The sequence below is a fragment of the Plutella xylostella genome, chromosome 24 (genome assembly GCF_932276165.1).
Source record: "Plutella xylostella chromosome 24, ilPluXylo3.1, whole genome shotgun sequence".
In the NCBI taxonomy this organism is placed as follows: domain Eukaryota; kingdom Metazoa; phylum Arthropoda; class Insecta; order Lepidoptera; family Plutellidae; genus Plutella; species Plutella xylostella.
In genome coordinates this window covers 5,422,315-5,450,001 of record NC_064004.1, presented here as the reverse complement: position 1 = coordinate 5,450,001, position 27,687 = coordinate 5,422,315, and the positions used below count along the sequence as shown (strand labels likewise).

Here is a 27,687-nt window from a genome sequence, read left to right as displayed (position 1 = left end):
TGCTAACAAATTTTAAATATGTTCCAAATACATTCAAACTTACTGGAATTAATGGCGATTTAGATAAAATATAGATAAGAATAAACGAACACGATTAGGAGCAATGAAGCGACATGAGTACAAACAGACTCACAACTCCACCTTGAAAAAAATATAAGACTGGCTAATTAGTGTAACTTACACTTTCTAGGTTCCTAAGTTGCTTCTCGTTGGCCTGTAGTTCTCGTTCAAAAGCTTCATGCTTCTGTAGTTTTCTTTCTAAGTTTGCAAGATCTCTGTAAAAGGTTAAATGCATATTTAAGACGGTAGGTGGGTGAGCCATATATATGTAGATGATATGAAGTAATTTTACAGAATAACTAAAAATTATAATTACCTGTAGCTTTGATCCTTGGCAGTTCGTGTCTTGTCTTGTATCCACGCCTCCAGCTCCTCAGTCGATGCAATAAACTGTAAACACAAACAATACATATGTACAAAAATATAAAATGTACCTAGCTTCCGCACAGTGAATTACTTCCGAACATCTTTAAATTTTTGTTGTGACTTTTCATTTCAGAATTAATCAATTATGAAATGAACGGAATCGTCACTGATTAAATTCTATTCCTTTTTAGATAAATTGGTATATGAATTGTGTAGTGGTACCTGTTGGTGCGCCAGGCTGGCCTGCAGCGCGCGGCGCCGCTCGGCCGCCGCCTGCCGCGCCGCGTCGCGCTTCGCCACCACCGCCGCGCACCGCGCCGCTATGCTGCACACACAGGTGAATAAACGTTATTAAAACCTACGATAAATCACAATTTAAAAACATTATTCTTGGCAGTTGGAGCAGGTATGCAAAATCATAAAATAAGCAACGGATTTCTTAAGGCTGTCACTAAAGCTGGAAGAAAATCAGAATCTGTCAAATCTAGTGAGGGGGGGTTGAGGTATGCGGGGCGTTCTACGGACAATGACATGAAATTTTAACATAGTACTCGAAAACATAAAAGTGAAGACATGCCACTTTGTTAAAAATATACTAAGTAAGTAATATTGTTTTGTGATACGAAAATATTTATTTTTATTTGAAAGTATTTTTAATATTTAATAATTAATTATATATAAAGTCGTACCCGTGCCGATATTTATACAGGTTGTTGCAAAAAAGGTTTAATACTATGCCGAAACCTACGTGTGCAGCATGTTATTGATGTTATTTCTAAGCCAGGAAATGAAATCAGAATGTAAAAAAATCGCGAAAATATTATCAGAGTTTAATAGTTCAGGGTGTTGTATTAAACTCTGCCCCCGTGTGAGGTATAAGAATAGTAAATAAAAAAAGTATAGTTAGCCGAAAGGGCGTTACTCAGGCGTCACTCTGAAAAACTTTTATCCTACGTAATTTTTTATATTCGTGAAAAAAACGTTTCTTCATATAATTTTTTTTTGGTCACGTGACCTTTTAGTTAGACGACCTGTTTTTTTTTGGTGTTTCAAAAGCAGAACAGTAGTTTGCAGAACTCTGCATATACAGGGTGTCACAAAAGGTTACGTAGCTGGCAAAGGGATATGGGGAGGTCACCAGAAAAATAATAACATGTAAGTACCCCCGCAAGGGAGTACATTAGTACAAGGCGTGAGTGTGTGTGTGTGTTTTTTTTTAAGTACTTATGTGTATTTGGGATATGATAGAAATAATATTTTTGTTTCTTAAAAACCAAAAAATTTACACCTTGCTGCGCTCTTTTGCTCACTGTAAGTACACCTACAATTACTGTATTAAAAAAAACGGTTTTGTAATAACGATTATAAACAAAAGGTTATTTTCATGTCAAGGAGTCATTTACCTAATTACGATTTCACTCAACAGCAGGTGAACTGAAAAAATAAGTTCTAGTTCTATCATCACTTTAGATCGCAAACATTGTAACTCCACTTTTCTCGGCGAAAAGTACTCTTTGGTGTCAATAGAAACGTTTTTTGAATTCACATGTATTCCTCTTTATTCGAAAAAAAACTGTATTCCACATTTTACCATTTGTTTTCCTCTAAACCCCAAACCGTGATTTTTAAACAAGAAAACTTAGTAATTACCCTTTATTCTCATATACAACGTGCGATGTAGGCGAACGTGAACGAAAACTATGCAATAAGCCTTTGTTTTTATTACTACTTTAGTAAATTACAATAACATACTCAACAATGTTAATTTTTTTTTGCAATGTTATGTTGTTAAATTAAGATCTAATATTTTATTAACATGAAGTTACTTTCAACTTTTTTTTTGCATCTATGCGTCGAATCACAGCATGACGGCTGCTGCAGCTTCCTGCTGTCCTGTCCTCCAACCAATCCCACCAGTACTGCAGGTTGCGTCGAATACGAGCCATTCTCTTCGACTTGACTAGACAGGTGCTCCCGGAAGGATCATAGATCGTACGGAACCCGTACCGTATAGAGGCAACGGACTCCTTTGCAACAGCCCCCCAGATTCGGAAGTAGCCCATGCACTGCATGGCGAGCACAGCTGCAGCAATTTTTTCGTAATGAATCATTGGGATGTCATCCCCGAAGGAGGCTCTCAGCCTACCTCACGACCTGTGTGACATTAGAAAAATGCACTGTGCTAACGCCGTTTGCGAGCTTGATTTGCAGGACCGCGTTGTATGCCAAGTTCCACAGCAGAGGGGTCCAAGACCTACCGCTGTGGAACTCCGCAACTGAACTTCTTCTGTGAAAACAAACCCTCTCTTTTCGCATCCTTAATGTACTTGTTAGACACGTATGACCTCTGTCAATTTTCTGCAGATAAGAAGACAAGTGATGGTATACAAGAGCCGCCCTAAAGGTTCGCCCTCTAGGGGATAGAGTTGAACGCGGTTACTATTTTTAAGCAAACAGCCAGCGCAACAACTCGCCCGTGGTTCTTATCCTGCTCCGACAGTGAACGAACGCAAAGTATTGTACCCACTATTCGAATCCGCATTTCGGATGCCAAACTGACTGTCCGAAAGGTCGAAACCGTACCACCACAGAGGTATGACTCGTTCGAAGAGCTTATCAGGCTCTTACAGCAATCAGATGTGTCGGTACACTGAAAGATAATCTACAGGCCTGCTTTATTTATTTAGGAGCACTAATGGCCTCCTTTCAGTCATTGAGTCACTGGCACTCAGGCTGCGGTTGAACAGGAAGATAGACTGTCTAAACAAATCATTTTTAGGCTAGTTAAAAAAAACTTTATGTGGGTAGTATGATGCCAACTAGAACTACAAATAAAACAGTATTTTTGTCTCCTCTAAAATTTGGTCACGAGGAGTTACGATGATTACGATCTAAGGTGACGCTGACGATATTTTATACAAGGTATTGAAAAAAGGGTATAAAGCTTAGCCAAAAGTGGATTTAGGTGCCATTCAGATCCACTTTTCTTCTACAATTTTGAAAATTCACGTAACAAAACCTTTTACATAGAAACTTATTCGATCACGTGACTTTTTGCTATAGAGACCGAATTTATTTTTCGAGAATTTCCAAAACTTGGAGAACAAAAGTTGTTCAGAATAACCCCTGAGTCAAACCCTTTCGGCACAGTATACCCTTTTTGCAACATCCTGTATAGGTAATATCAGGTTTATAAAAGACCTGGGCCTGTAGAGTGAGACTCGGCATGGGGAGTCATAATTTATAGATCTTTTAGGTTGCAGTGGCGAATGGGCACTGGTAGCCCTGCCCTTTTCTATAACTATAGGTAATTTTATGGCAATTTAAAAATGGTATAACATTTATCTATTTGAAAAAATCATTAAAAATATACATTACCTATCACCCTAATTTAAAAAAAAAATTCAGCCCTTACTTTAAACTTATAACACCCCTCTATTTCCTTCAGGGGTTAAAAAACCTGTTTATTTAATATTTTCTTATGAGTTTTTTTTTAAATACTAGGCTCTTACATAGTTGTACATAATATTATGCGGTATTTTATTCCACTTGTAACACATAAAATTCATAGCTACAGTAAACATTTCATTTTTTTCATGGCGAGATACAGTCGCACTTAACCGCTTTTTTGCAAAGCTTGTTAAATAGATTTAAAAAATTATGTAAATATTAGATCTCCAATTTTTTAAAATACTTACTTATTTTTAACAACCTGTAGTGTACCTACAGACTACCACATCTTAAAATATATATATTTTTAATTAACTACGGTTTTTGGTTTCAAATAAAACAAATTATGAACTTACTTTTCAACACCCTGTATATGGTGTAGCTTACCTACCATACACAACCGTTAAAATAAAATAAATTACCCCTCAGAATATAAACAGGCTCGCGCTTTGGCATACTGCATTGACCGTATAGTTCTTATTCGGAGAATCTAATAAGTGTCATTATGTGCAATGTTTACCATTATCTATGCATCTGTAACTCTATAGTAAAAAATGTAAACAAATCGAAAAGGCGAAATGTTTTCTAAGAATTTTCGGCTTTTCTGCATCTAAAATGATTAGAAAATTAACTTTCCATAGCAAATGCATATGTATTATAATACTTGTAGTCATAATTTGTTGATTTAATCAGTTTTTGTGAAATATTTGATAAAAAATAAAATGGCGTGGGTATCGCTCCTAACAGGCCGCCACCAGGGCGACGACTGAAGAAATCTGAAATCTGTCACGGTGTCATCATTTTTAAACCGGAATTTATTAGTTTTTTGCAAAAAAAGTTGACTTCTGGTCCATTAAATCCAACTCTTTAAGGTAACTTTGTTAATAATTTAATTACCTACACATACATATAAGATTCCATGAAAATGGGCCCTCTGATTTCGAGGGTTTTTTCATAATAAGTCAAAAAATGGCAAAAGACATGGTGTGTTTGCAATTTTTTTTAACATACTTATTATAATCCTGCACCAATTTATAAGCAACTAACATGTTCAGTATACCCTCTGCTACAATATATATTTTTATCAATGTGATAGAAGCCACCGTTTTTCCAATCTAATCAAGTATATCAAGCCGACTTTAGCATTTTAGCTTTAGGGATCCCCTTAAGGGTGAGGCCAGACGAGCGTAATTTTTTGAGTTGTTAGTCGCGTATTCTGATGCGCGGGGACAACGGGGCGGGGAAGTTACTCGCTCCCCTCGTCCTTGCGCACATATTTCTGGCGGAATACGCGACTCACACAACTCACAAAATTACGCTCGTCTGGCCTCACCCTTAAGGAATCCTAACCCTAATACATAACGTTCATAACCATACAGTTTTGTTAACATAATTTATTTGGCAATTCAAAGTTTTGTTTTATTAGAAAGCAGACACCCTGGATTAGCATAGGCTACTTTATGTCCCGGAATTCCTACTGGAAAACTTTTAAAGATGAAGCTGAAATGCTAGTAAAGAATAAATTCCTTCTTCGAAAGGGCTGATAAAAAGAAGGGCATCATAGTAGCAATAAGACAAGAACTCACTGTTCCTTGGCGAAGTGCGGGATGTCTTGCAGTGCTCTTGCGTGCGCGGTGAAGGGCGGCAGGCGCTCGTCCTGCGCCGCCAGCCGCGCCTCCAGCTCCTCGTGCCGCTTCAGCAGCGCCTCCACCTCGTCCAGCGTCGACTGCAAGCAGAGCACGAGAGGGTTAGCTCATTGACGATGCCATGTTTTGTTTATATTTAAAGTGTCACTTATATGCATTTTGCGGCTTGGCATAGCGAGAACGTAGTCCTACTTTGAGTTGCAAATAGATTTAAATACGGCAGGAAGAAGGAAATCTATGTAAAAAGCTCGCTGTCGCTTCCATCACCATTATTTCTAAGAGTTCCAAGAAATAAACTTCTTGTGTGACGTATCAATCATCAAGCGCACTCTGGGCAGACTGACAATTAATCTGACCTTCCACTACCTACGGTGACAAAGTCGTCTCTTGTGTTGGTTACCGACACGCTAAAAGAAGGAGATCTATATGATGGTAGTTACCCCGGTGTGCGTGTAGTCGAGGTAGGCCTGGTGCGCGCCGGTGGCGGCGTCGATCTGGTCCGCCTCGCGGTTGAACGCCGCCAGCTGCACGCACTGCTTCAGGTACGCGTCCTTGTCGCGCCATTCTGACAGGCAAACACAAATATGTTACAAGATGTATATGAGAAGCTTATCAGGAAATATCATATTTAAGCAACCCTGTTACCTCCACTTGTTTAAATCTGCAAGTGGTAGGGATAAAAATGTTCGAACTAAGAACAAAGAATTTTACAGTTTGACGCTGCTAAATGTTACCTTTTTCTACGGCAGCTTGCTCTTCCTCCAGTAACTTAACTTTTTCAGCGACATCGGTGAGGGTCGGGTTGTTGGCCACCAGCTGCTTTCCCAAGCCGATCACTTCTTTGAATCTAAAAAACAACTCAATTTTGTAGATAAATGTTTATTAAAGTTTTGTACATCGTCACAATATACAGCCGCAATGTTCAGGAATGCTCATCAATAGAAAATGTTAGATAGACTCTAACTCAGAGAATCGCAATAAGAAACGCATTACATTATTCGGGTCCATTATTTAACGAAAACACTTGCTCTAACGGTAAAGTCTGCGTCCAGTAGTGGACGACAATGGTATGTATGATTACGATGGCGAAGGGTAAGGCCTGGGTCTCCTATTTTCACTGTAGGTCGCGTCCAGCGTCGCGCCGTGGGCCGCGTCACGATGCTCACTATAGAAATGTACTGATGCGGTCTCCCTCACACGCCGACGTTGGCGCGTAGACGTAGTGAGCATTGTGACGCGGCCTACGGTGTGACGCTGGACGCGATCTACGGCGCGTAATAGGAGACCCAGGCCTAACTATGAGGCCACAAAGGCGAGAGTGCTTATGTAACATTACACATGTGAGTAGTGTGGGTACGTACTCGTCCTTGTGCGTGTCGATGTCGTCGCGCGTCTCCTGGTGCTCCTTGCGCAGCGCCTCCGCCGTGGCCACGTCCTTGGCCGACGCCTCGTGCGACATCTGCTCGCGGGTTTGCTGCAAACACAGGGGAGTTCAATACATGAATGTATTATAGGACAGTTGTGGAGGAGCGAAGGCATTGTCACTTTTCCAATGAATAACAAAAATCCTTCAATAGAGCTTGATGGTTGAACTTGGCAGGCCACTGCCAGCTGCCGCTACACGGGTTCGTTATAGATGTAGATAAAAGTCACCCTATCACGATTTTCCATAAATACGGCGCTGTGATTGGAGGAACGCGTATTCAACGAGTCTATCGACGTCGATAACGAGCCCATGTAGCGGCCGCAGGTGGCTGTAGGCCCAAGTAAGAATTTGTTGGAATCCATAAATCCTGCATAATAGTGTCGAAACAAGAAGCTACTAGAGGGCAATAGTTACCTTGATCCAGGCCTGCAGCGTGGCGTCGCTGCGGCAGAAGATCTGGTGTCCCGAGGCGCTCTCGAGGCGGCGGCGGCGCTGCTCCGCCTCCTGCTGGCAGCGCGCCCACATGGCGGAGATGGCCGACAGCCGCTGCTCCACGCTGCTCGTCTCGCTCGGGTACTGCGACTTCACGCTGTTGGGGAACACGCCGTTAGTCGTTGTCAGTGACATGGTGCATTTAGGACGGATTGAGGGGGTAAAGTGCGTTGTTGGTTTAACGGTGCAATAACTTTAAAATTTAACGGTCTGTTGACATACCCATGTTTTTTACACCATTTTAAAACGCTGCATGAAACAAAAGGAACGAACTATTACAAACTATGACTCTTGAGATTGTGCTAATCGATCACAGAAATGAAATAACATAAAACGGAAGCCTGGCCAGGTCGGTCTAAAACTGGCAGCCTGTTGGTCGGAGCGCAGGTCTCACTCAGTAGTCGCCACACACTCACTTGTCGGCCAGCAGCGTGACGGTGGTGACCTTGTCCCGCAGCGGCTCCAGCTCGCGCTCCAGCTGCGCGTGCCTCCGCTGCAGCGCGCGCACGGAGCGCAGGTCCGCCGCCGGCGCCGCCTCGTCCGCCTGCAGCTGCCGCTCCTTCTCCGCCATCCAGTCCATCGCCTCGTCGCACGTTCTGAAATACCACATACAGGGTTAGATGATATTCCCTGGATTGTTCGTCGGGGCTTCCTTTTAGGCGCAGGCCACACATAAGAGACGTTAGACAAGGAAGCGTCGCGAATACAAAATTGAACCAAGTCGTGTCCGTGTTCCGTCTCCATTTCTTCTATCTGTCCTGTGCGTTAGTCGCCGACGTTAAGATCCCTTTGACATGCTAAAGAAAGTGATCCTGACCTGGCGAATAGCGCGACGCTGCTGGCGCCCTGCAGGCTCTTCTCCCGCTGCGCGCGCAGGCGCTGCAGGCGCTCCCACTGCTGCTGCAGCTGGCGCGTGCGCGCGGCGGCGCGGCCCGCCTGCCCGTGCCGCGCCGCCGCCAGCGCCGCCGACGCCGCCTCGATGCGCTCCAGCCGCGGCGTGGCGGCGAGCAGGTCCGTCACGAATTTCTGGTGGGGAGAAATCAAAATAAATTGTGAAAACGGAAGCAGATACAACATCTGCTGCGAACTGCAGAGCAATAACGCTGGTTCAAATCCTGCCCCTAAAAATAGCATTTAGATACTGGGTTGCTCTATTCCACCTGACTAAAATACCAAAGTCTACAGTCACAGAGTCTAGGTTTACGGTTTAGATAAACTTTATCTGAGGAATACAATTGTTGCTGTCACTATCTAAATACAGATATTCAGATGTGACAGCATCAGAATTATTCGTCAGATAACGTTTATCTGACCATTGAAAAATCAACCCTTAGGCGTGTAAATCTGGGTGGGCATTGTAAGAGCTTCTATTCACTGAAGTGATAAAACAATCGTTTGTGAGAATATGGCCTGTACAATCCGCTCACCTCGTACTTCCGCTTGGCGGTGGTGACGTCGTCCCCGTCCCCGTCGTGCGTGAGCACGCGCTCCTTGTCGCGGATCCACTTGTCCAGGTCGTCGCACTCCGCGAACAGCGAGTACAGCTTGATGGCGTCCTCCAGCTGCAGCCGCCGCGAGCCCGACAGCTTCAGCAGCTCGTCTGTTGGGGGTGGTTATAGTTGAGACATCGTTTACATGACTATCGCCATTTCATACAGAATATAGTATGAACCAGGGCATCTATATGCCTCACCTCAGCTGAGGGTTTTTGTCTATACCAATTGGAGTTTTAATGTATGGTATATTTCATTTTCTATAGAACTGGTATCTCTTTTATATATAATTTGTTATGTAAGCTGAAGCGGTCAAACGAACTATTCTTAACAGATGACCGATGGGATATACAAGTTGTAGTAAGGAGACAAACGTAGCATGGGCTCCTCGACGATGTGTAAGGAAAAGTCGAGGACAGAGTTTTATGGCACTCCTAACGAGACGCATATATCCAGCAGTAGACGACTCTTGTCAAAACTATAAGACACTAACCGTAGCTCTCCCGTATGGCAGCAGTGGTGGTGCTGAGCGCGGGCGGCGGCGCGGGGCGCGCGGTGCGGGAGGCGCGGCGCGGGGCGGCGGCGCGGCGCACCGGCACCACCTGCTTCACTAATACCGTCTTCTTTACACGTTGCACCGTGCGGACCTTCTCCGGACGACGGACTTGCACCTGCGGACGGGGACGTAAATATAAAAAATCACCCCACACCCACGAATGATTCGCTGCCTATAGTCGGAAGAATATAATACAAACATAAACATACATACATAATATAAACAGACACGACGTCAATTAGGCATGGGCACTATACATAATATACGGGCAATACACGGGCCCCGTACATAGAACAACACTAGCTCGCAACACACCCCTAATCACTCTCCTATGGACCACGTCGCAGTCACATCGCAGTTTTGTATGCAAGTTCTATAAAGAAACGTTTGCCCAGAAATAAGATGACATAAAGTTGTGTAATATTCGTGTAGTTGTAGGTACAAATAGTTGTATATACTAACGGGCACGACGCGCGGCTCGATCTCGCGCACGTAGTTGGCGGGCACGAAGCCGTCGCTGCGGTCCGCCTTGCGCACGCTCCACCAGTCCGGGTTCGTCTTGCTGATCAGGAACATCACCTCGCCCTTCGCCATCGAGATGCCCTGGCCGGTGAACGCGTACAGCGCCTTCACCTGTGGGATACAGAATGCTAGTTTAAGTGACTGTCAGGATGTAAGATGAATGAATCACTAATACTACACTAGTCACAGGTGCAGCTAGTGACGTCACCTGCGGCACGGAGCGCTCCTCGGTGACGGCGCGGTGCTCGAGGCGCTCCACGGGCTCCTCCTCCCACACCTCGGTGGGCACCAGCCGCGTCTCGTTCACCCACTCCTCCTCCTCCATGGCCGGCATCGCCTCCACTTCCGTCGGGAGCTGAGGAAACGATTTATAAAGTTAGTTCATTGTAATGATAACAAAATTGCAACAGACTAGTATGTATTCTTTCAGCAAAGTAAGAAGAAAACAGAATAATATACGACCTGTAGAACAACAACCCATAGTCATTTCTACGCGGAGCACCTTCTGTTTTGTTACTATTGTTGCGTTGTTACTATTGTTACTAACCTGCAGAGTATGTATCCCGTTAGCAGCCAGTTTATCAGCATGAGCACACAGCTGCTGCAGCTCGGCGTCATACGCCGTGATCTCCTCGTGCAGCGCCTTGTGTCGAGACAGCAGCGCGGCGGCGGCGGGCTCGTCGGAGCCGCAGTCCGCGCTCGCCACCAGCGGCCGCTTCTCCTTGATCCACGCCTCCGCCTCGTGCGCGTCGCCGTAGAACTGGATAGAGAGGATTAGTGTTAGTAGGAAATTACTGTAAATTTTATAAATTAAAATAATATGTTCTTGGCAATTTGCCCAATTAGGGAATGCCGTCATTACATTACAACATGCATTATGATTACGATCTATTGAAACAGAGTGTTTGTAAAAGTGGTATAGTAAGCGGAAAGGGGATGACGCAGGGGGTCGTTGTAAACAACTTTTGCTCTACAACGTTCAGCTTGTTCATAAAAAAAAAATGCTTCGCCATAGAAGTTATATTTATACTTCAAGAATTTCCTTAAGTAGAACAAAAGTTGTTTAGACTTAAATGACCCCCTGAGTCACCGCCTTTCGAATTGACTTTATAGTTCACGAATTTCCCAAGTAGAACATAAAGTTGTTTACAATATCACCCCCCTTTCGGCTTACCACTTCTGCAACACTCTGTATATGTATTAAACATACCTGGTAGACTTCAGTGGCGTCTGCGAGCTGCTTCTCGCGGTTGGCGGCGAGCTCGCGCAGGATGTCCCACTGCGTGTTGAGCGACGTCAGCCGCCGCTCGATCTCGCCGCTCTTCGGGTGCTTCGCGTCGATCAGACTGACGGAGACACGAGTTTAGTTAGGTTACATTTGAGAGATATAAAAAAACCTAAAGTAGGTACATCTACAAATGAAAACCAGTGAAAAAGACTGGTACGATCCGCGGTGAAATGTAACCTATTATATGTATTCTACTAAGCTCGTTGTAAAGTGTTATAAATACGTCTAATCGGCTATGAATGCATTCATAAATATAGAGTTTTGCAGAACTGGCACAGTAAGCCGAAAGGGGATGAGTCAAGGCGATTACAGTGTTTGTATCACTTTAGACTTTAGTCGATAGGAATTCGGTAGGCGCGTGGTCACTAGAGTTTGTATGCGTTTTATTAGTTTCTAACGGTAACAACAGACAAGCGCCCTTATCATGATGTCATACAAATCGCTATCGACTTGAGTCGACAAAATTCGTGATGCGCATCACAGAAAAACGTATACCTCTGTCCCTTGGCGCGCAGACGGAGCGACACGTGGTCGCGCGCCTTGAGCTCGTGCAGCAGCGCCGTGTGCTTGAGCCGCAGCGCCGCCACGCCGCGCAGGTCCTTCGCCGCCACCTCCGCGCGGCAGATGCGCTGCTTGTCCGTCACCCAGCCTGACCAATAACACATGTTATTTATTTATACACACTTTATTGTATACAAAACATACACACACAAAATACAAAGTTAGAAATAGTAAGTACACAAAGGCGGCCTTATTGCCAAAAAGCAACTTCTTCAAGCCAACCTTCAATGGTATGCTTTCCCACACCGGTTTTACACCTTACACAAGTCGACATAGTAAATATTTGCAGCAATTCAGTCTAATTGCCTATTGTATAAGGCAGCGTTCCCACTACGCCGGACCGGCAGATCCGCCGCGCCGGTAAATCTGCCGGAAGAGCTAGTGGCTGTACAATTTATATGAAGCTATTCACATTATCCCGGGTCCGGCATTTTTGCCGAGCCCGGCATTTCTACCGAACGTTTTGTCACTACGAATTGCCGGTAGAACGACCGGGCCCGGAGTAATGTGAACGAGTTTGTGCCGGTATCTGTCCCCCGCTCGCCCCGCTCGTGCTCCCCTCGCCCCGCCCGTGTTCCACTCACGTCATTCGGCTCGCATGTTCTGGTAAAAGTAGACGTTTAGCATGGATATTCAAGCAGAAACTTTAATAACGCTTGTCCAAGAGAGACCTGTTCTGTGGAATAAGACCGAAGACGTCTATAAAGACAAAAACATAAAGCATGGCGTGAAGTATGTTTAATACTGAAACCAAACCACCACCACATATACCACCACAACACAACAATTTCGTCGTCCATTGTGCGCGCAGGTCCAAATTCAACTGAGGACTGTCTGAATTTCTTCCGGGATCCGATGTAATGTGAACACTCTGTCCGGTGTCCGGTTTTCGGCAGATCTGCCGGTCCGGCGTAGTGGGAACGCTGCCTAAGATAGAGTAAGTTACCTTCTTCTTCGTCATGATCTTCCAGGAACTGGTACAGGTTCCTGGCGTCCTCCAATCTTGCCTTGCGGTCCTTGGCCGCTGCCACGAGGCTGTGAATTAAGATTTATGAAAATTATGCAAAAAATATATGATGCTTTTTAGAGATATAAACGCACGCAAGCACAAAATAAATTGGCATTGTTAACAATGCCAATTTATTTTATAGAAAGAAAACTGTTGGCGATGTACTTAAGCTTTAAATACCATACATAATAGTGTAGACCTTTATAGGTACAGGTGTTTTCATATACAGACTGACTGATCAAAATTATGATCAAACTCATGATATACAAATTATGATAAGTGGCTCACCTGTCATACTCGTCCTCGAGGTGCGTGAGTTGCTGCGCCAGCTGCTGCTTCGGCTGCGCGGGGCCCTCCACCGCGTTGCCCTGCGACAACAACACGTTATAATCAAGATATATGCTTCGTACAGTCAACAAAACAGTACAAAAATAAGTATGCCTCTCAAGCGCAAATAGTATGGGCATGAAGCAGAACTAATGCTATACCCGAGCAATAAAAATGGCAAAATCGACTTCTGAACTACAATTTTTGTTGCTAGGTTTAAACACCGCTTTTCATAATTATGATGTTGATAATGAGACAGATAGACCCTCCACAAGTCGCAGATGAGTCTGCGGATCTCATCTTCAGATGCGTCCTGGATTTGTGCGTCTGTTCTAGGTACTTATTTAACATTTACAGACGCATATCCCTTGCATCTGTAGGCAGGATTTCTTAAGTCTCCCTACTACAGATATATGAAAATATCAGTCTCGTACCTGTCTGACGAGCTTCCTGATGGCGTCGTCGAGCGCGCCGAGCTGCAGCTCCTGCAGCGCGTGCGCCTGCAGCAGCCGCTCCACGTCCGACAGGTGCCGACCCACCTCCTCCGAGTGGAAGGCCGCCTGGAGAACACAAGTAAAGAGATTACATGAGGAGTTATCAATGTTTATCTCGCAGAAAGTTAAAATGTTCACTATCAGGTATTACTGGATAAGGGCTCATGCAAGACGGTTTGTACAGGATCCGGATTTCTTCTAGATCGCGTTTAGGGTTTGTCAACAAACACCATCCATGGAAAAAGGATTAGCCGGTCCAAATAGCGCCAGCCTAGTCATTTCCCTTTTTAGAACGCTCCGGAGCATAAAGAAACTATCTCAAAATGCACCGTGGGGATTAGAATGACCTTCTGAGTCATCCACTGTCGGATTACCATAGGGGCCGTCCATTAATCACGTGAGGTCGTTTTTCTCATTTTTTAGAAATTTCATTTCCCCCCCTCCCCCCTGGTAAAATTTGGTGAGGTTTGGGACCGATGGTGGTGCAGCGCGTGTCACACTAGTACTGACCTTCATGTCGCGCACGGTGTTGAGGCGCGCGTCGGTCTCGCGGTGCAGCGCCATGAGGGCGGCCAGCGCGTGCAGCGCGGCGCGGTGGCGCTCCAGCAGCGCGAGCAGCGCGTGCCAGCGCGACAGCACGGACTCGGAGCACGCCTGCACGGCCGCCGCGCCGTGGTAGCGCTCGCGGACCAGCTCCGCCGCCATGTTGGATAGGTCCTCGAACCGCTCCTTCCTGGAATGTTCGAGGTTTGCATTACGTGGAAGATGTTTAGAACAAAGATTGTAATAACGGACGATTATATCAATGGACATTGGACATATATAAAAAAAAACATACAAACAAATTGAAATCCTCCGCCTTTCGAAGTCAGTAAAAAAAAAGGGACCGAAGTGCTTAAAACCGTAAAAAGGAGAAAGTTGCAGTACCTGGGACATATTATGCGCAACAGTAAATACGGTTTATTGCAACTTCTCCTACAAGGGAAAATTCAAGGCCGTCGAAGACCCGGTCGAAAAAGAACATCTTGGGTCCAAAATCTTAAAGACTGGTACAACACCGACACCACATCCTTGTTCCGAGCAGCAGTCTCGAAGGAAAGAATAAGCCAGATGATTGCCGACCTCCGATAGATGGTACCCAAAGAAGAAGAAAAAAATATTCGAAAATTATGTGATTTTATTATTAGTAAAAGTGTAAATGTTACGAATCATAAAAGGAGGTGAAAAGGAGGGTCCGTATGTTTGTATGTACTTGAGGATACAATAAATTCAAATAACCATAAACACAGACATACGAGTCAAACACAATCCTCCCTATTCCCACCGCATTTGGCTAAAAACCTCTGGTATAACATACCTGGCGAGGATGTCGGCGGAGATGGCCTCGTGCTTCTTGACGGTGGCGTCGACCTGCGCCAAGTTGGAGCCGTAGCGCGGGTCCGACAGCACCTGGATCATCTCCTTCAGGTAGCCCTTGCGCAGCACCGACTGCAACACAACACGTCATGGTTAGTAGTATTTGATCAGTTATACATAATTTTCCGTTTGTATCCGTATTTGCGGCCGCTACACGGATTCGTTATTGACGTCGATAAACTCGTTTAATGCGCGTTCCATCATTGGCAGCGCCGTATTTACGGCGAATGACGATAAATATACGTTTATCGATAAGAACCCGTGTAGCGGCAGCTGATATTACATCAATGCCATCGCTATTGCGGCAAACAGTCTCACGATGCTTACAACTAGCCTTTGCTGACTTGCCCTTGATCTCACTAAACTAGCACTATAGCAGACAAAATTGTCGTCACTTCGAATTTTGAAGGTAATATAGTGAATTTGATGGCTTGGGAATCGCTCCCATTATCTATAGAAAAGAAGACTGTACATGATGTACAACAAGCTGACCTTGGTGTTGAACTTGTAGTTGAGCTGCTCGAGCCGCTGTTGGCGCAGCAGCTCCGTGCGCAGCGCGATCTCGCGCGCGTGCTCCGCCTGTAAGTAAATAACACAAATGAGTGTAAGTAAAAGTTAAAAACAAAGTATTCAAATAATTTGCTTAACCAACAACCAACTTGGCAATCCATTGAGCAAAAACAAAATCCTTTGAGCATGGATTACCAACTTGGTAATCCATGCTCAAAGGATTTTGTTTTGAAAAGGGATCAGACGAACACGACTTCTCGAAGTGGGTGTCTTAGCTAGAGATGGACGTTGGGTCCAGCACTCACCTGCTCCAGCTGTTGCCAGGCGCGCTCCAGGTCCTGCGGCAGCTGCCCCTCCGGGCTCCACGCCTCGCCCACCAGCGACTTGTGCTGCGTGTTGATGTCGAAGAACAGCGCCTCGATCTCCGACCGCTCCTTGTATCTGGCGGGGAAATTACGTTATCAGACAACCTAGGTTTAACAATCATCATCTCATTTACATAGAGAAAGCAAAACTACTACCTAACGTTTCAAAGACTAGGTATATTTAACCGATCAATGGACTTTATTTTACGACCGCAAAAGTAGCCCAGAGGCCCAACTCTACGCTAGTTGATCCTCACTGCTCTTCGCTTTGCCCATCATCACCCACCCTGGCGTAGTTTTCACCGCTAACCTTACGTACGTATATACACCTATATTTATAACAAAACAAGGCTAACAAAAAGCTATAGATCGCATCTTTGGGAGAGGCCAGTCCAGGAGTGCTATAGGCTGATAATGATGATGATAAAGGCAACCAGAGTGTACATACTTGGGCGGTTTTTCGACAGTCCGGTACTGCTTGAAGGCGAGCAGCAGGCGCTGGATGCCGTCCAGCGAGTTGGGCAGGTCGCGGTCGCTGAGCTCCTCGATCTTCAGCCGGATCCACTCCAGCAGCGCGCTCAGCAGCCGCGAGTACTGCGCCTTGCGCGCGTCTATGTCCATGAGCTGGCCGATTATCTGGGGGAAAAATAAAGCGTTATTTAAATTAATAATGAAAATTTGTTTTTTTATTTATTTTTTAATGCTTTGCTTCAATATTACATGTTGCCCGCCTGCTTCCCTTTGCCTAGTAAAAAAATACTTGTGGCATTTCAGGCCAAAATTGGCCAAATCGCTACAACTGTTCTCGACTATTACCAAGTCGGAGACAAACACTACAGCTGGACTAAAGTTTGTCATCCTGGTGAAAGGATAAGCCAGTCAGATCAGCGAGAATAACGAACAGCCAATCTATGTTATACAGGGTGTTACAAAAGAGGAGTAAGTCGTCATTTTGAACATATATTTTTAAGTTGTAGAACAAAAGTTGTTTTGCTCCCTCAGTCACTCCTTGCCTTGCTTAAACACTCTCGTATACAAATTACAAGCTAATGTTAAGAGCCAGTAGGACTCACATTGGCGATCCGTCGGCCGCTCTTCTGTTCGTTCTTCATGCGCGCGAACGTGTGGTAGTAGCTCGCCACGTACGTCATCACAGACTTCTCGTCCGGCCGCGTCGTGTCCACATCTGCGGATTACAATATTTATATTTTAATTACTAACATAATAAAAACACACACACACACTCACGCCTTGTACTAATGTACTCCCTTGCGGGGTAGGCAGAGGTGCATTACTGCACCCACTTTTCGCCAGAGTGTCATGTTAGTCCCAATGTAATAGGGGGCGGGCCTATTGCCATTTTTACGGGCACATCCAAGACCCGAGAACAAATATCTGTGTTTAAACAAATATCTGCCCCAGCCGGGAATCGAACCCGGGACCTTCGGCTCAGTAGTCAGGGTCACTAACCACTACGCCATTCGGTCGTCAAACATAATAACAAAGCAAATTAAACACTAACTATAGTCTAACGACTACATTTTATTCTACTTATTAATTAACTTCAAACAAAGAATAAAAGTTTGTTTAGTGGTAACATCTTGAGGCGCCTTAAAGCGTCTATACGTGTATAAAAATATCGGCATTGGACTGCCCTATCCGCTGAATTCACAACACATATCCAGTAATGACGGAATGGGGAAGTCCTAGGACAGAGTGTTGTGCCCATCAGAAACGACTACCATTCACACATATTACACAGGAACATCCGGCGCAGACTGGGCAGTCAGCAACTCAAGCTATTCGGACATTTATGACTGGTCGACTATGAAGAAGCATTGAACGATTACGGGTTTCTATTAATTTTCTATAAAGATGCTCCATTACCTTCAGCGTCGAGCAGCTTGGGAATGCCGAGGTTGTTGTGCGCGACGTCGAAGGCGTGGTTCAGCGTCTCCACGTGGTCCGTGGTCGGCACCTCGTGCCAGCGGAACAGGTCCGGCCTGAGGGGAAAAGTATGTTAAAAGTTTCTGTAGAACACAATAACTTATTTTCAAGGTTTCGGAGTTTTGATAAAACTATTTGTTTCTGCTATAAATATAGGTATACCGTAAATAAACTTTTGGCGAAAGCTAGATTCACCCGATGGATAGTTCCGCTACTCGATATTAGATGGCGCCACTAGTCGAAAACACGACATATTTTATGAACAAACAGTAAGTAAACATTAGTAGAACTCTGACCTGTGTGCGTGTATGAGCGCGTTGAAGCCGAGCCCGGAGCGCCAGGAGTCGCTGAAGTTGTGTATGTGCACGCCGTGGTAGCCGCTGGTCTTGCGCTGGCACCACAGCAGCAGGGCGTCCTTGGCCGACTTCTTCTCCGAAGACTCATTCTCCTCGTCCTGGGGAAAAACATGGTGCTTTAGTTATATGATAATGAAATAGAACATAAATCGGATTGTGGCGAGTGAGCGTTACCTAAAAATTTATTGCCATGTCCGGGAATCCAACCCTGGACCAAGTAACGGTGGTAGAGTCAGGCAGTTAGTTCCAGTTGCACTATTCGATCGTAAGAAAAGGATTCCGAGGAGAAACTTGGTTACGAATTAATTCCACGTTGTTTTACATACACGTATGCAGTTAAGGTATGGATATATTTATAAAACGCTGGACTTTTTAAGAATTAATTAAGATCAAACAAAAACGTAAATCCATCGTAAAACCAATAAACGCTAACTAAAACTCAAATACGTTTATAACTTGTCAAATTAACTTACCAATATCGGTCACTCACACTGACGTTAATTAATTAATTATTTAAAAGCGACATTTAACATAACTCACACTAACAAAACAAAAATATTTTGATGTATTTTCTGAAGCGCGTCACTTTCAATTTGTGAAAAATGAAAAAAGAACCACACGGAAAAATTCAATTGTTAGTATTTTTTCTTTTTTCGCCGCGCGCCGCATGCGGCCAGGTTCAGCGGCCCGCGTGGCGCACGCGGCGACCAAGCAGGCCCGAGGTGACTATTCCTCCGAACATTAATTTTTTTTTGCACTAGTGAACTAGTAGTAATTATGAATTTATTGCATTTTTTCGGAAATGTTACATTTATATTACATAAACCCATACCTTACATTGTACGATGTGGTTTTTATAATTTATATCAATTAAATTTTAACAATGAAAATTAAAATTATGTTAATTAGGGATAATCTTTGAAAGTATTCTTATTTCTTACATGGATTTCTCCGATAGTACCTTCATTATTCGTTGTTACTTCTGTAGGTTTCTGTTCTGCTGTTATACAGGGTGTTGCAAAAGTGGTATAGTAACCCGAAAGAAGCTGACTCAGAGGGTTGATTGGACAACTTTAGTTTAAAAAATTTGGAAATTCCCAAAAAAATATGACCTCAGACTTATGGCTTACACCCTTTTTGCAGCACCCACAGTAGTGTGAATATTCGTGATATAAGTAGATGACACTCACGACATCGATCTCGATCTCCTGTATCTGGAAGCGCAGGATGATGGTCCACACGAGGCCGAGGATGAGGCGCGGGTTGCCGTCCACGATGTCCTCCGCGCCGATCGACTCCAGCCGCACCTGTAGGCAACGTGTGATATGTAGTCCCGGGCCGGGTAGGTGGGGGTACATTGTGCACTCAGTTTTCATAAGAGTCATATGTTATATAGGAAGAAATCGCTTTTAGCGATAAGGCTGCCTTTTGAGTAATATCCACTGTATTGTTATTTTTGTTCTGTTAAATAAAGGTGTGTATGAATATATGAATAATATGTAGTCTATTGCGGGGAGGTGGGCGTGCTGCACTCAGTTTTCATAGAAGTTAGTGTTATAGAAGTCATATTATTATGAGATGTAGTAGATCGACTGACTGGAAGAAAAAAAAAAAAAAAAAAAACACGCACTCACGCCTTGTACTAATGTACTCCCTTGCGGGGTAGGCAGAGGTGCATTGCTGCACCCACTTTTCGCCAGAGTGTTATGTTAGTCCCAATGTAATAGGGGGCGGGCCTATTGCCATTTTTCGGGCACATCCAAGACCCGAGAACAAATATCTGTGTTTAAACAAATATCTGCCCCAGCCGGGAATCGAACCCGGGACCATCGGCTCAGTAGTCAGGTCACTAACCACTACGCCATTCGGTCGTCATAATTTTAAATATCTTATAAAGATTTTGTAAAATGTAATAACCTATTAAATAAATAAATATCAGACGGCTGAAGGACAAAAAATGTTAAAAGTTATTTAAAAAAAAATATTAACACCGTATAGAAACAATTTGTAATACCTACTCGTGTGAAAGATGCAAAATCGCAGACTTACATTTATGTTTAGCTAAACTGTAACATTTTAACATTTAGGTTATTTACTGTTTTAACTACTTAGCAATAATGTAGACATAACAATAGAGCAGAGGCGACATGCATCATTATGTATGTGTGTGCTGTATCTTGTATTGTATATTACGTTACAGAATCGTGCGGTTGCTATGTGTTCTATCTAGACTTGTAAAAGACTTCAAAACTATAAAATGTTTCGATATTTTTTACACCAAAAACAAACTACCTTTTCGTTACCCGTTCTTGTCCTGTTGACATGCTATTAGGATAATATAATCCGCAATGGAATTATCATCATAACCCATCACGTCCCCACTGCTGGGGCACGGGTCTCTAGCTAGCCAATGAAGGAAGGGTCTTAGACCAACACGCAGGCCCATCGCAACACAAGCAAGCTTGTGCTGAGAGAGTTGTCGGGTATGTGGGCAACCCGACTGTCAGATGTTTTGAAGCTGCCCAAAGGCCTCTGACTAGGCTTAACGACTGCTACGCTGCCGAAATAGAAAATGCCCTACAGCCCTAGACAACAGGCTGGTATCTAACAGAGATACAACGTATATAACATAATTTATCGGATTATTTCTTATCTTGATCAAGAATGTAATTTGGCAAATATTATCTTTATACGATTGTAGATGGATTTCAGGTGACGTCTTTACATTGGGCAATGCTTATAGATAGACCAAATTGTGCTGCGGTGCATCACTTCTTTTTCAATAATAAGTATTTAAAAAAAAAAAATTGGGGTAAGATATTTTGCATTATGTTGATGACTGTGTCAATAAATGCTATATTTTTCACACCGACATACGACATACCGTACAATACCTTCACATAAATTATATTTTTTTCCTTAATTATTAATTCTCTACAAAAACCATGCTAATTACATTCCAGTAACCATGTCATAATGATAAACAAATGACAGCGGTGACCGCAAGCGCCGCCGCCGTCGCGCCGCCACTGGGGCCACTTCAGCTTACGAACAACTAAGATTCGGAGCGCGACTGCAGTAACCACGGCTCTACAGTCCAACTATAAAGTCCAAGTGCAACTATAAAGAAAACGGAAGTGGGTCCTAACTAATTGTTAATGACCTCATTTAATCGATCCGTTATATTTATAAAAGCACAAATCCGTTAAAAATCGTTCTTAATCGGTATTTGATTTTTAAAATGAATGTAAATGTAAGTATATTATCGAAAAAGTCTCACGCACTCTTTATTGTAAGGACTTTATAGTTGCTCTGTATCTCATTTCTTTAAACGTACCGTTTTCGAAGCAGCTGGAGTGGCCCCTCGCCGCGCCCGCATTCCGCGAAGTCCTAGCAGTGCGCGCGTTATACCTACACTCATTACTGCACTAAACTGTGCTTACTACTATACTATACTGTCTAGCGGTTGATCCACAGATCTAGTGTGTAGAGTTTCCTTTCTCTACCTAATTAGTAGGATACTAGGGAGTCCGTACCTACTAATGGGTCGATTACACCTAACGAGTACAGTGGCGAGTCAGTGTCCTCGGCAGAGCACTCGGTCACTTGCTATTGCTAGCCGTTCATTGGTCGAGGATCGGCCGAGGATAGTGTCTCACCACTGTACTCGTTAGGTGTAATCGACCCATAAGATCCGTAGTCGAGCTAGCCTCTGCGTATTGAACTTTAGCAACACTTGGAACTCCATGCACCAACCCGCACTAGGCCAGCGTGGTGGACTAGGCCTAAAACACTTCCTTCAATGGAAGGAGACCCGTGCCTCAGCATTGGGGACGTGATGGGTCGTGATGAACACTTGGAACGGTCACTCATTGGATGGGTGACCAATTTCAAGTGGTTGTTTTCTGGGCGCTTCCGAGTTTCGGACGGCACGTTATGCCTTGGGTCCCGGCTATAATGATGAATGAAATGCTATCAATATACAGCCTTCTATATCGGCTAGTGTACACGGTAGTACGTGTGACGTAGCGAGAGACAGACAGACAAGGTGGCCGCGCCCTGCCATTATGCGGTAACTGGGCCGCCGCCGCCGCCGCCGCGCGGGTCATCACTCCGCCTGTCCTAGCTTGCAGTTCTAGGTTCTAGTATTCATTTTAATTTTAGAGATATCCCATAATTAAATTCTATACATTTTGTTTATCGACTTATTTTATGAGTTGTATCCAATGAAATTTACTTAATTAATTGACACAGATTTCACAATAGTATTTGTGCGTAAATTGGAAAATTGTGAACTGTCACAGGGATCATCTTAGCTGAAACAGTGTGCGTATATAGTGGATTTATTTTTACGTTCTACGAACTTTAAATACCACTCACTAGAAACCCAATAACATGGCGACCACTAGGTGGGCCTCATTGCTAACGCTTCAATCATAATCTGTCCCGATCTGATTAGCTGTAATCTGCACCGATTCGAACCGCTTGATCACTTGATTACCTTCGTTTAATTATGTTTAGTAAGTATGTCTTCGATTGATCTTTTTTAGTTATATCTACTTAAATGCTGTGTTAGAGAGAAGTTTGACCCACACCACTTCAACCACTGAGCTCTTATTTTGAATTATCTCGGCTAGAAGGTGCGTAAAACGGTTCGACAGTAACCAACATGCGGACAGATTATTTTTGCTTTGTTTTTGTATATAACACGAATAAGACGCATTCGTATATTGTTAATCTAAGGAAGTTAGTATTGTGAACTGACATGTAATAGCAAGTCAGCAGAGAGCTCATTTGTTGCAAATTGTTGTCTATGGTTGCATACACGGTGCAAGGTGCAATCTCGTTCACTTGTTTTTTTGCCCATCGAGGTGACGATGACGCAACATGCAGATGCAATGTTAATGGGGTGCAAGACTGCGAGTGTGCGGACTGGTTTTTTCGCCATTTCGGCATTATTACCCGCCGATAGTGATCATATCATCATGATAGCGACATCGCGTCTGTGTTCTGTGGCTTGCACGTGAATGGATGTAGATGGTTACCATAAGAGCACAAGCAATCTCTACCAGACAACCTTTGGGTGGATGAGATAATGTGTAATATGTGTGTAACATATTTTGAGGTAGCTCTAGTGCATTTTTTACTATAAGTAATTTTTTTCATGATTACTCGTACTTTGACACAGCTAATAATGTGCAACATTCACTGTCCAGATAGTAGTATGCACTTAATTAGCAATGCATTAATATTATTGCCTGATATGGCGGCACAATACTTGATGTTTTATTATTAGGTATTTTATTATGATACATCGAACTTGTTTGAAGTTGATAAACATTAGAGGCGTATGCTACTGTGAAAGCATAACAATTAAAATAAGAATGGCTACAGTGTACTGTATCACTATAAGTTATTTAAACAAAGTCACTTTTACAAAACTGAAGGTACATTTCCTTGATTAAAATTTGCTAACTAGAAGATTGAAGGTAGTTTTCCTCCAGGCTTCCTATCGTAGCCTTGATGTGACTTCGATTTACAGATTTAAATTGTATTGAATGATTTATTCGTAAATGTTACATCGTTTTGACTTCGCGATAGGGCTCCTGAGCCCGTCTCTCTTTTATCTTTCCACCCTGTTCCTCTTAAACCTACATTAATGTAAAATCCCTCATACCTTAGTGTGCAGGAAGCTGAGGCTCTTGTTGACGTTCTCGATCTTGTGCACGCGCATGCGGCCGGAGTTGGGCCGCGGCAGGCGCTCGCCGCTGATGATCTCCAGCAGCTTCAGCAGCCGCCGCCCGTCCGCCAGGTCCACGAACAGGTCCTCCACCTCCATGCGCGCCTGGTACATACAAACATTGTTAATTTTCAAAATTTGTGTATAATTTAGTTTGTAAATAAGAAATGGACAAATTTAATAATAACTGGGTTGAGGGTGCACAGGTACGAAAGGTGTGGAAGATAAAAGGGGAGGCCTTTCCCCAGCATTGGAAAAACAAATAGGCTATGCTAATAAAAAAATTAAAAAAACTATTATATTGTAATATGTATGTACTAAAACCGCATCAAAATCGGTTCAGCAAATGTATTGTAAGTAGAGTTCAACAGTAAGTAGAGGAGATTTAAAAGGCCATTTTAATTATAATAAGTCAAATAGGTGTACTTATTTAATAATATGTGCATTTTTGATTGAAGGGTCACTCTAGCCATACTATACTATACTACGCTAACCATAAACCACTAACTGTAGCTAAGAGTATATCCAATATCAATTGCATGTCAATTCTCCGAAACTTAGTTTTGGTAGTAGTAGATAGTACCTAGGTATATATAAAAACGAAGGAAGTTATGTTGTTTAGTCTGGCGGCCTAAAGTGGTCTGTTACGAGCATGTCGCTAATATGAATTATGTTTAGTATAATCCCCTGATTTGGAATTCAAGAGGTTTCCATAATGTACTGTTCCATACAGTTCCATTACACCATACCAATAAACCAGTACCCAGCCGGGGTCATTACTATCACGACTACTTTATGCACCGATACAAGCGCAGCCATAATTACACGTACACATTACCTATTGCAGCTTTTAATTACCAATAATAAGGAAACTATGAAAAATATTCGCCAAACGTGCAAAACAGCGGACACCGCTGACTCACCGGTATAAATAGAACAGAATACTACGCGATCATCGCTTATCTCGTAAATAAATGCAATTAAATTAATAAACTGTATATAGATTTTATAATGTTATTTATTAGTCGTCTATGAACATAAACAGGTCAGTGTGTAGTTGATAGTAATTGAATGCAGCTTCAGCGATAGATGCAGCTATAAAGGGCTTCTTTCTAGTAAACACAGGCTACTTTACGGTCTAAGTAGGGTAATTCGGAAGAACCTTTATAATTAGCGAAAAAAACTGAATAGAATAACTCCCTTATCCATAAAAAGTTAATGGACGCTTTAGCTATTCAACTGTTTTGTCGGTGGTAGAGTAGAGTGGTAGGGGGTAGGACTTTTGGCTTACTATACTAATAATATTGCAACATACTGTATAATGGTTATCCAATAAATCATGTCTAGCAGTCAGCGATTGTTGACTGATGTTGATGATGATGCTACAGTCTTGCCACAAAAAATTTAAATACGTAAAACAGATGTGAAGTGCTGTTAAATACCTTATGCATCTGTAAAATACTGCCTATAGCTACTATAGGGCAATAATATAATGCATGTTTGCAATTTGCATGTCAATAAAATAGTCTCCGATACATAGTTTATTGGTCGATTGACCTCGGATCAGCGCGGTCTCGTGACATCATTACTCATCATCCTAACTAATATTATAAATGCGAAAGTAACTGTGTCTGTCTGTCTGTCTGTCTGTCTGTCTGTCTGTCTGTCTGTTACTCTTTCACGCAAAAACTACTGAACGGATTTGAATGAAATTTGGTATACATACGGTCTAGACCCTGGGAAAGAACATAGGCTACTTTTTATCCCGGAATTCCCACGGGAAAACTTTTTAAGGCGAAGCGAAGCGCGCGGGAACAGCTAGTTCATCATAATGATTTCGGTCATAGCCTGTCATAGTCATTGCACAAGAAGGGACGGCTTCTGACCCCTTAGCATGAATTTTCATCGTGAACGTGAAGTAAAATTACTCGATGAATTTGTAGGAAAATTATAGTTCTGCTACCGACCGCCAGGGGCGCTGTTCATATTTTCATATTACTCGATGAATTCTACTTCACGTTCACGATGAAAATTCATGCTAAAGGGTCTGGTCTCCGCTAACTCGAGTCTGCGTTGTTTTATGGTCATATTCCAAAGCCTTCTGCCTGAAACTTTATCGTTTAATAGAGCTTCGCTATATTCTACCTCCCCAGTAATGATCTCTCACCCAACTGCAAAATTCTGAAGGGACACACTCTATAGCTTCACGTAAACTCACTTTAAAACTACGTATTTTATCCACGCAAAGGAACCCCTAATCATGCAATAGGTATGTTTAATGCAACGAGATAGAGTCATGGTTAGCGCAACAGAGAGCTCCGAAACTTACCCCCTTATTCATAGAAAAGTTACAAGAGGTTTTAACTAATAAACTGTTTTGTCCCTCTCAGTCTAAGAACAAATTGTTCTTTGTCGGATAGGGACAAAACAGTTTATTAGTTAAAACGTTCTCTAACTTCTCTATGAATAAGGGGGCTAGTGTTCGTATACGAAATACTTACCCCATTATACGTTCAACGTAATTTCGCGTACTATTTATTATATGATACACAATGTACCGGACTTCTTAGATAAATATGACGGGGCAATATTAGTACAATTGAGTGTAGTCATCATACTCGTACTAGTAGTCATAGGAAATATTTGCGTGCTGAGGAAATCGTGTTCTTCATCATCATGAATGTGACTAATGCGGTTGTGACTTTTTATAGAGTTTACTTGTCGCGAGTTGATCGGTAATTGTCTCAAAAGATACAAGTATACGCCTTCCTTACACGTGTTTTCGTTTTGTACGGTAACTGATTCTGACTAAGTACATAGCTACTTATACAAATAATCTGATAATGTAAGCAATACATAATTATGCCCAATAATGAGTTAAATTACGTATCATCGAAAAGTATAAACTAAATTGGCTTTCTGCCTATACGTCACCGATTTACGGTACTCCGTATTCTGCATAGAACATGAAAGGAGCTTCCCCGAATTATGGACCACCTGTTCCTTACATACCGTTTACCGTTTGTGACCGTGGTGTGGTGAAAGAAATAGTAAGTCAAATATGTTGTCATGCTGTTGACTGTGCCGGACGTACAGGTAGTTGATACATCATTCTTGTTCTATGCAGAGTACGGATTATTTGTCAGTTTTAGACCACGTCTCCACATGGCTAACAGTTTGCCGCTGACGTCGATTCGATATATATATATATATATATATATATGCAAACTGCCATCTGCACGGAGACGCAGCTTTAGTGCCAATTTCTCCATAGTCGGTTAGAGCATAACCAGGAAGTAGTGGTTGTTTTTTGACACTTCTGTCATGAATTTTATATGGAGATGACGTTTAATTTATAAATCAATCCCGGTCGGTTAGATGGAGAAATTGGCACTTAGTGTTGGTTTCAGACTCGCTATAACACTGACCTTCTGCAAGAATGAGTTCATCCATTTCGTGAAGGTCTTCTTCTGTATGTGCAGGCGCTCCTCCTGCAGCGCGCGGATGCGGCCCTGCTCGAACTTGAGCGCGTCCTCCCGCTGCGTCATGTTGCTGCGCTGCTGCACCGCCGCCGCGTAGCCGCCCGGCTCATACTGACCCCCTGCCGACAACAAACGGGTACAAGATTAGTTTTTCTTCATATACATAAAGGGTTTTTCAATT

General features: G+C 43.1%; 1 protein-coding gene across 1 annotated transcript in view; it reads right to left on the bottom strand.

Annotated features, from left to right (window-relative positions):
- Positions 1-27,687, bottom strand: part of LOC105383365 (spectrin beta chain, non-erythrocytic 5) — a 94,194-nt gene that overhangs the window by 56,011 nt on the left and 10,496 nt on the right. Inside the window, exons 3-33 of the mRNA XM_048629868.1 lie at positions 27,453-27,625; positions 23,962-24,129; positions 19,475-19,591; positions 18,225-18,382; positions 17,869-17,984; positions 17,055-17,167; positions 16,430-16,617; positions 15,922-16,057; positions 15,599-15,685; positions 15,048-15,178; positions 14,201-14,423; positions 13,631-13,756; positions 13,158-13,237; positions 12,807-12,895; positions 11,795-11,948; positions 11,222-11,357; positions 10,559-10,771; positions 10,220-10,366; positions 9,952-10,122; positions 9,427-9,604; positions 8,868-9,040; positions 8,258-8,466; positions 7,857-8,036; positions 7,363-7,537; positions 6,884-6,996; positions 6,257-6,369; positions 5,963-6,087; positions 5,463-5,602; positions 649-751; positions 377-450; positions 182-275 (exon numbers count right to left, since the gene is read on the bottom strand). Coding sequence (XP_048485825.1) covers positions 182-275; positions 377-450; positions 649-751; positions 5,463-5,602; positions 5,963-6,087; positions 6,257-6,369; positions 6,884-6,996; positions 7,363-7,537; positions 7,857-8,036; positions 8,258-8,466; positions 8,868-9,040; positions 9,427-9,604; positions 9,952-10,122; positions 10,220-10,366; positions 10,559-10,771; positions 11,222-11,357; positions 11,795-11,948; positions 12,807-12,895; positions 13,158-13,237; positions 13,631-13,756; positions 14,201-14,423; positions 15,048-15,178; positions 15,599-15,685; positions 15,922-16,057; positions 16,430-16,617; positions 17,055-17,167; positions 17,869-17,984; positions 18,225-18,382; positions 19,475-19,591; positions 23,962-24,129; positions 27,453-27,625 — 4,403 coding nt within the window. The remainder of the gene's footprint in view (positions 1-181; positions 276-376; positions 451-648; positions 752-5,462; positions 5,603-5,962; positions 6,088-6,256; positions 6,370-6,883; positions 6,997-7,362; positions 7,538-7,856; positions 8,037-8,257; positions 8,467-8,867; positions 9,041-9,426; positions 9,605-9,951; positions 10,123-10,219; positions 10,367-10,558; positions 10,772-11,221; positions 11,358-11,794; positions 11,949-12,806; positions 12,896-13,157; positions 13,238-13,630; positions 13,757-14,200; positions 14,424-15,047; positions 15,179-15,598; positions 15,686-15,921; positions 16,058-16,429; positions 16,618-17,054; positions 17,168-17,868; positions 17,985-18,224; positions 18,383-19,474; positions 19,592-23,961; positions 24,130-27,452; positions 27,626-27,687) is intronic.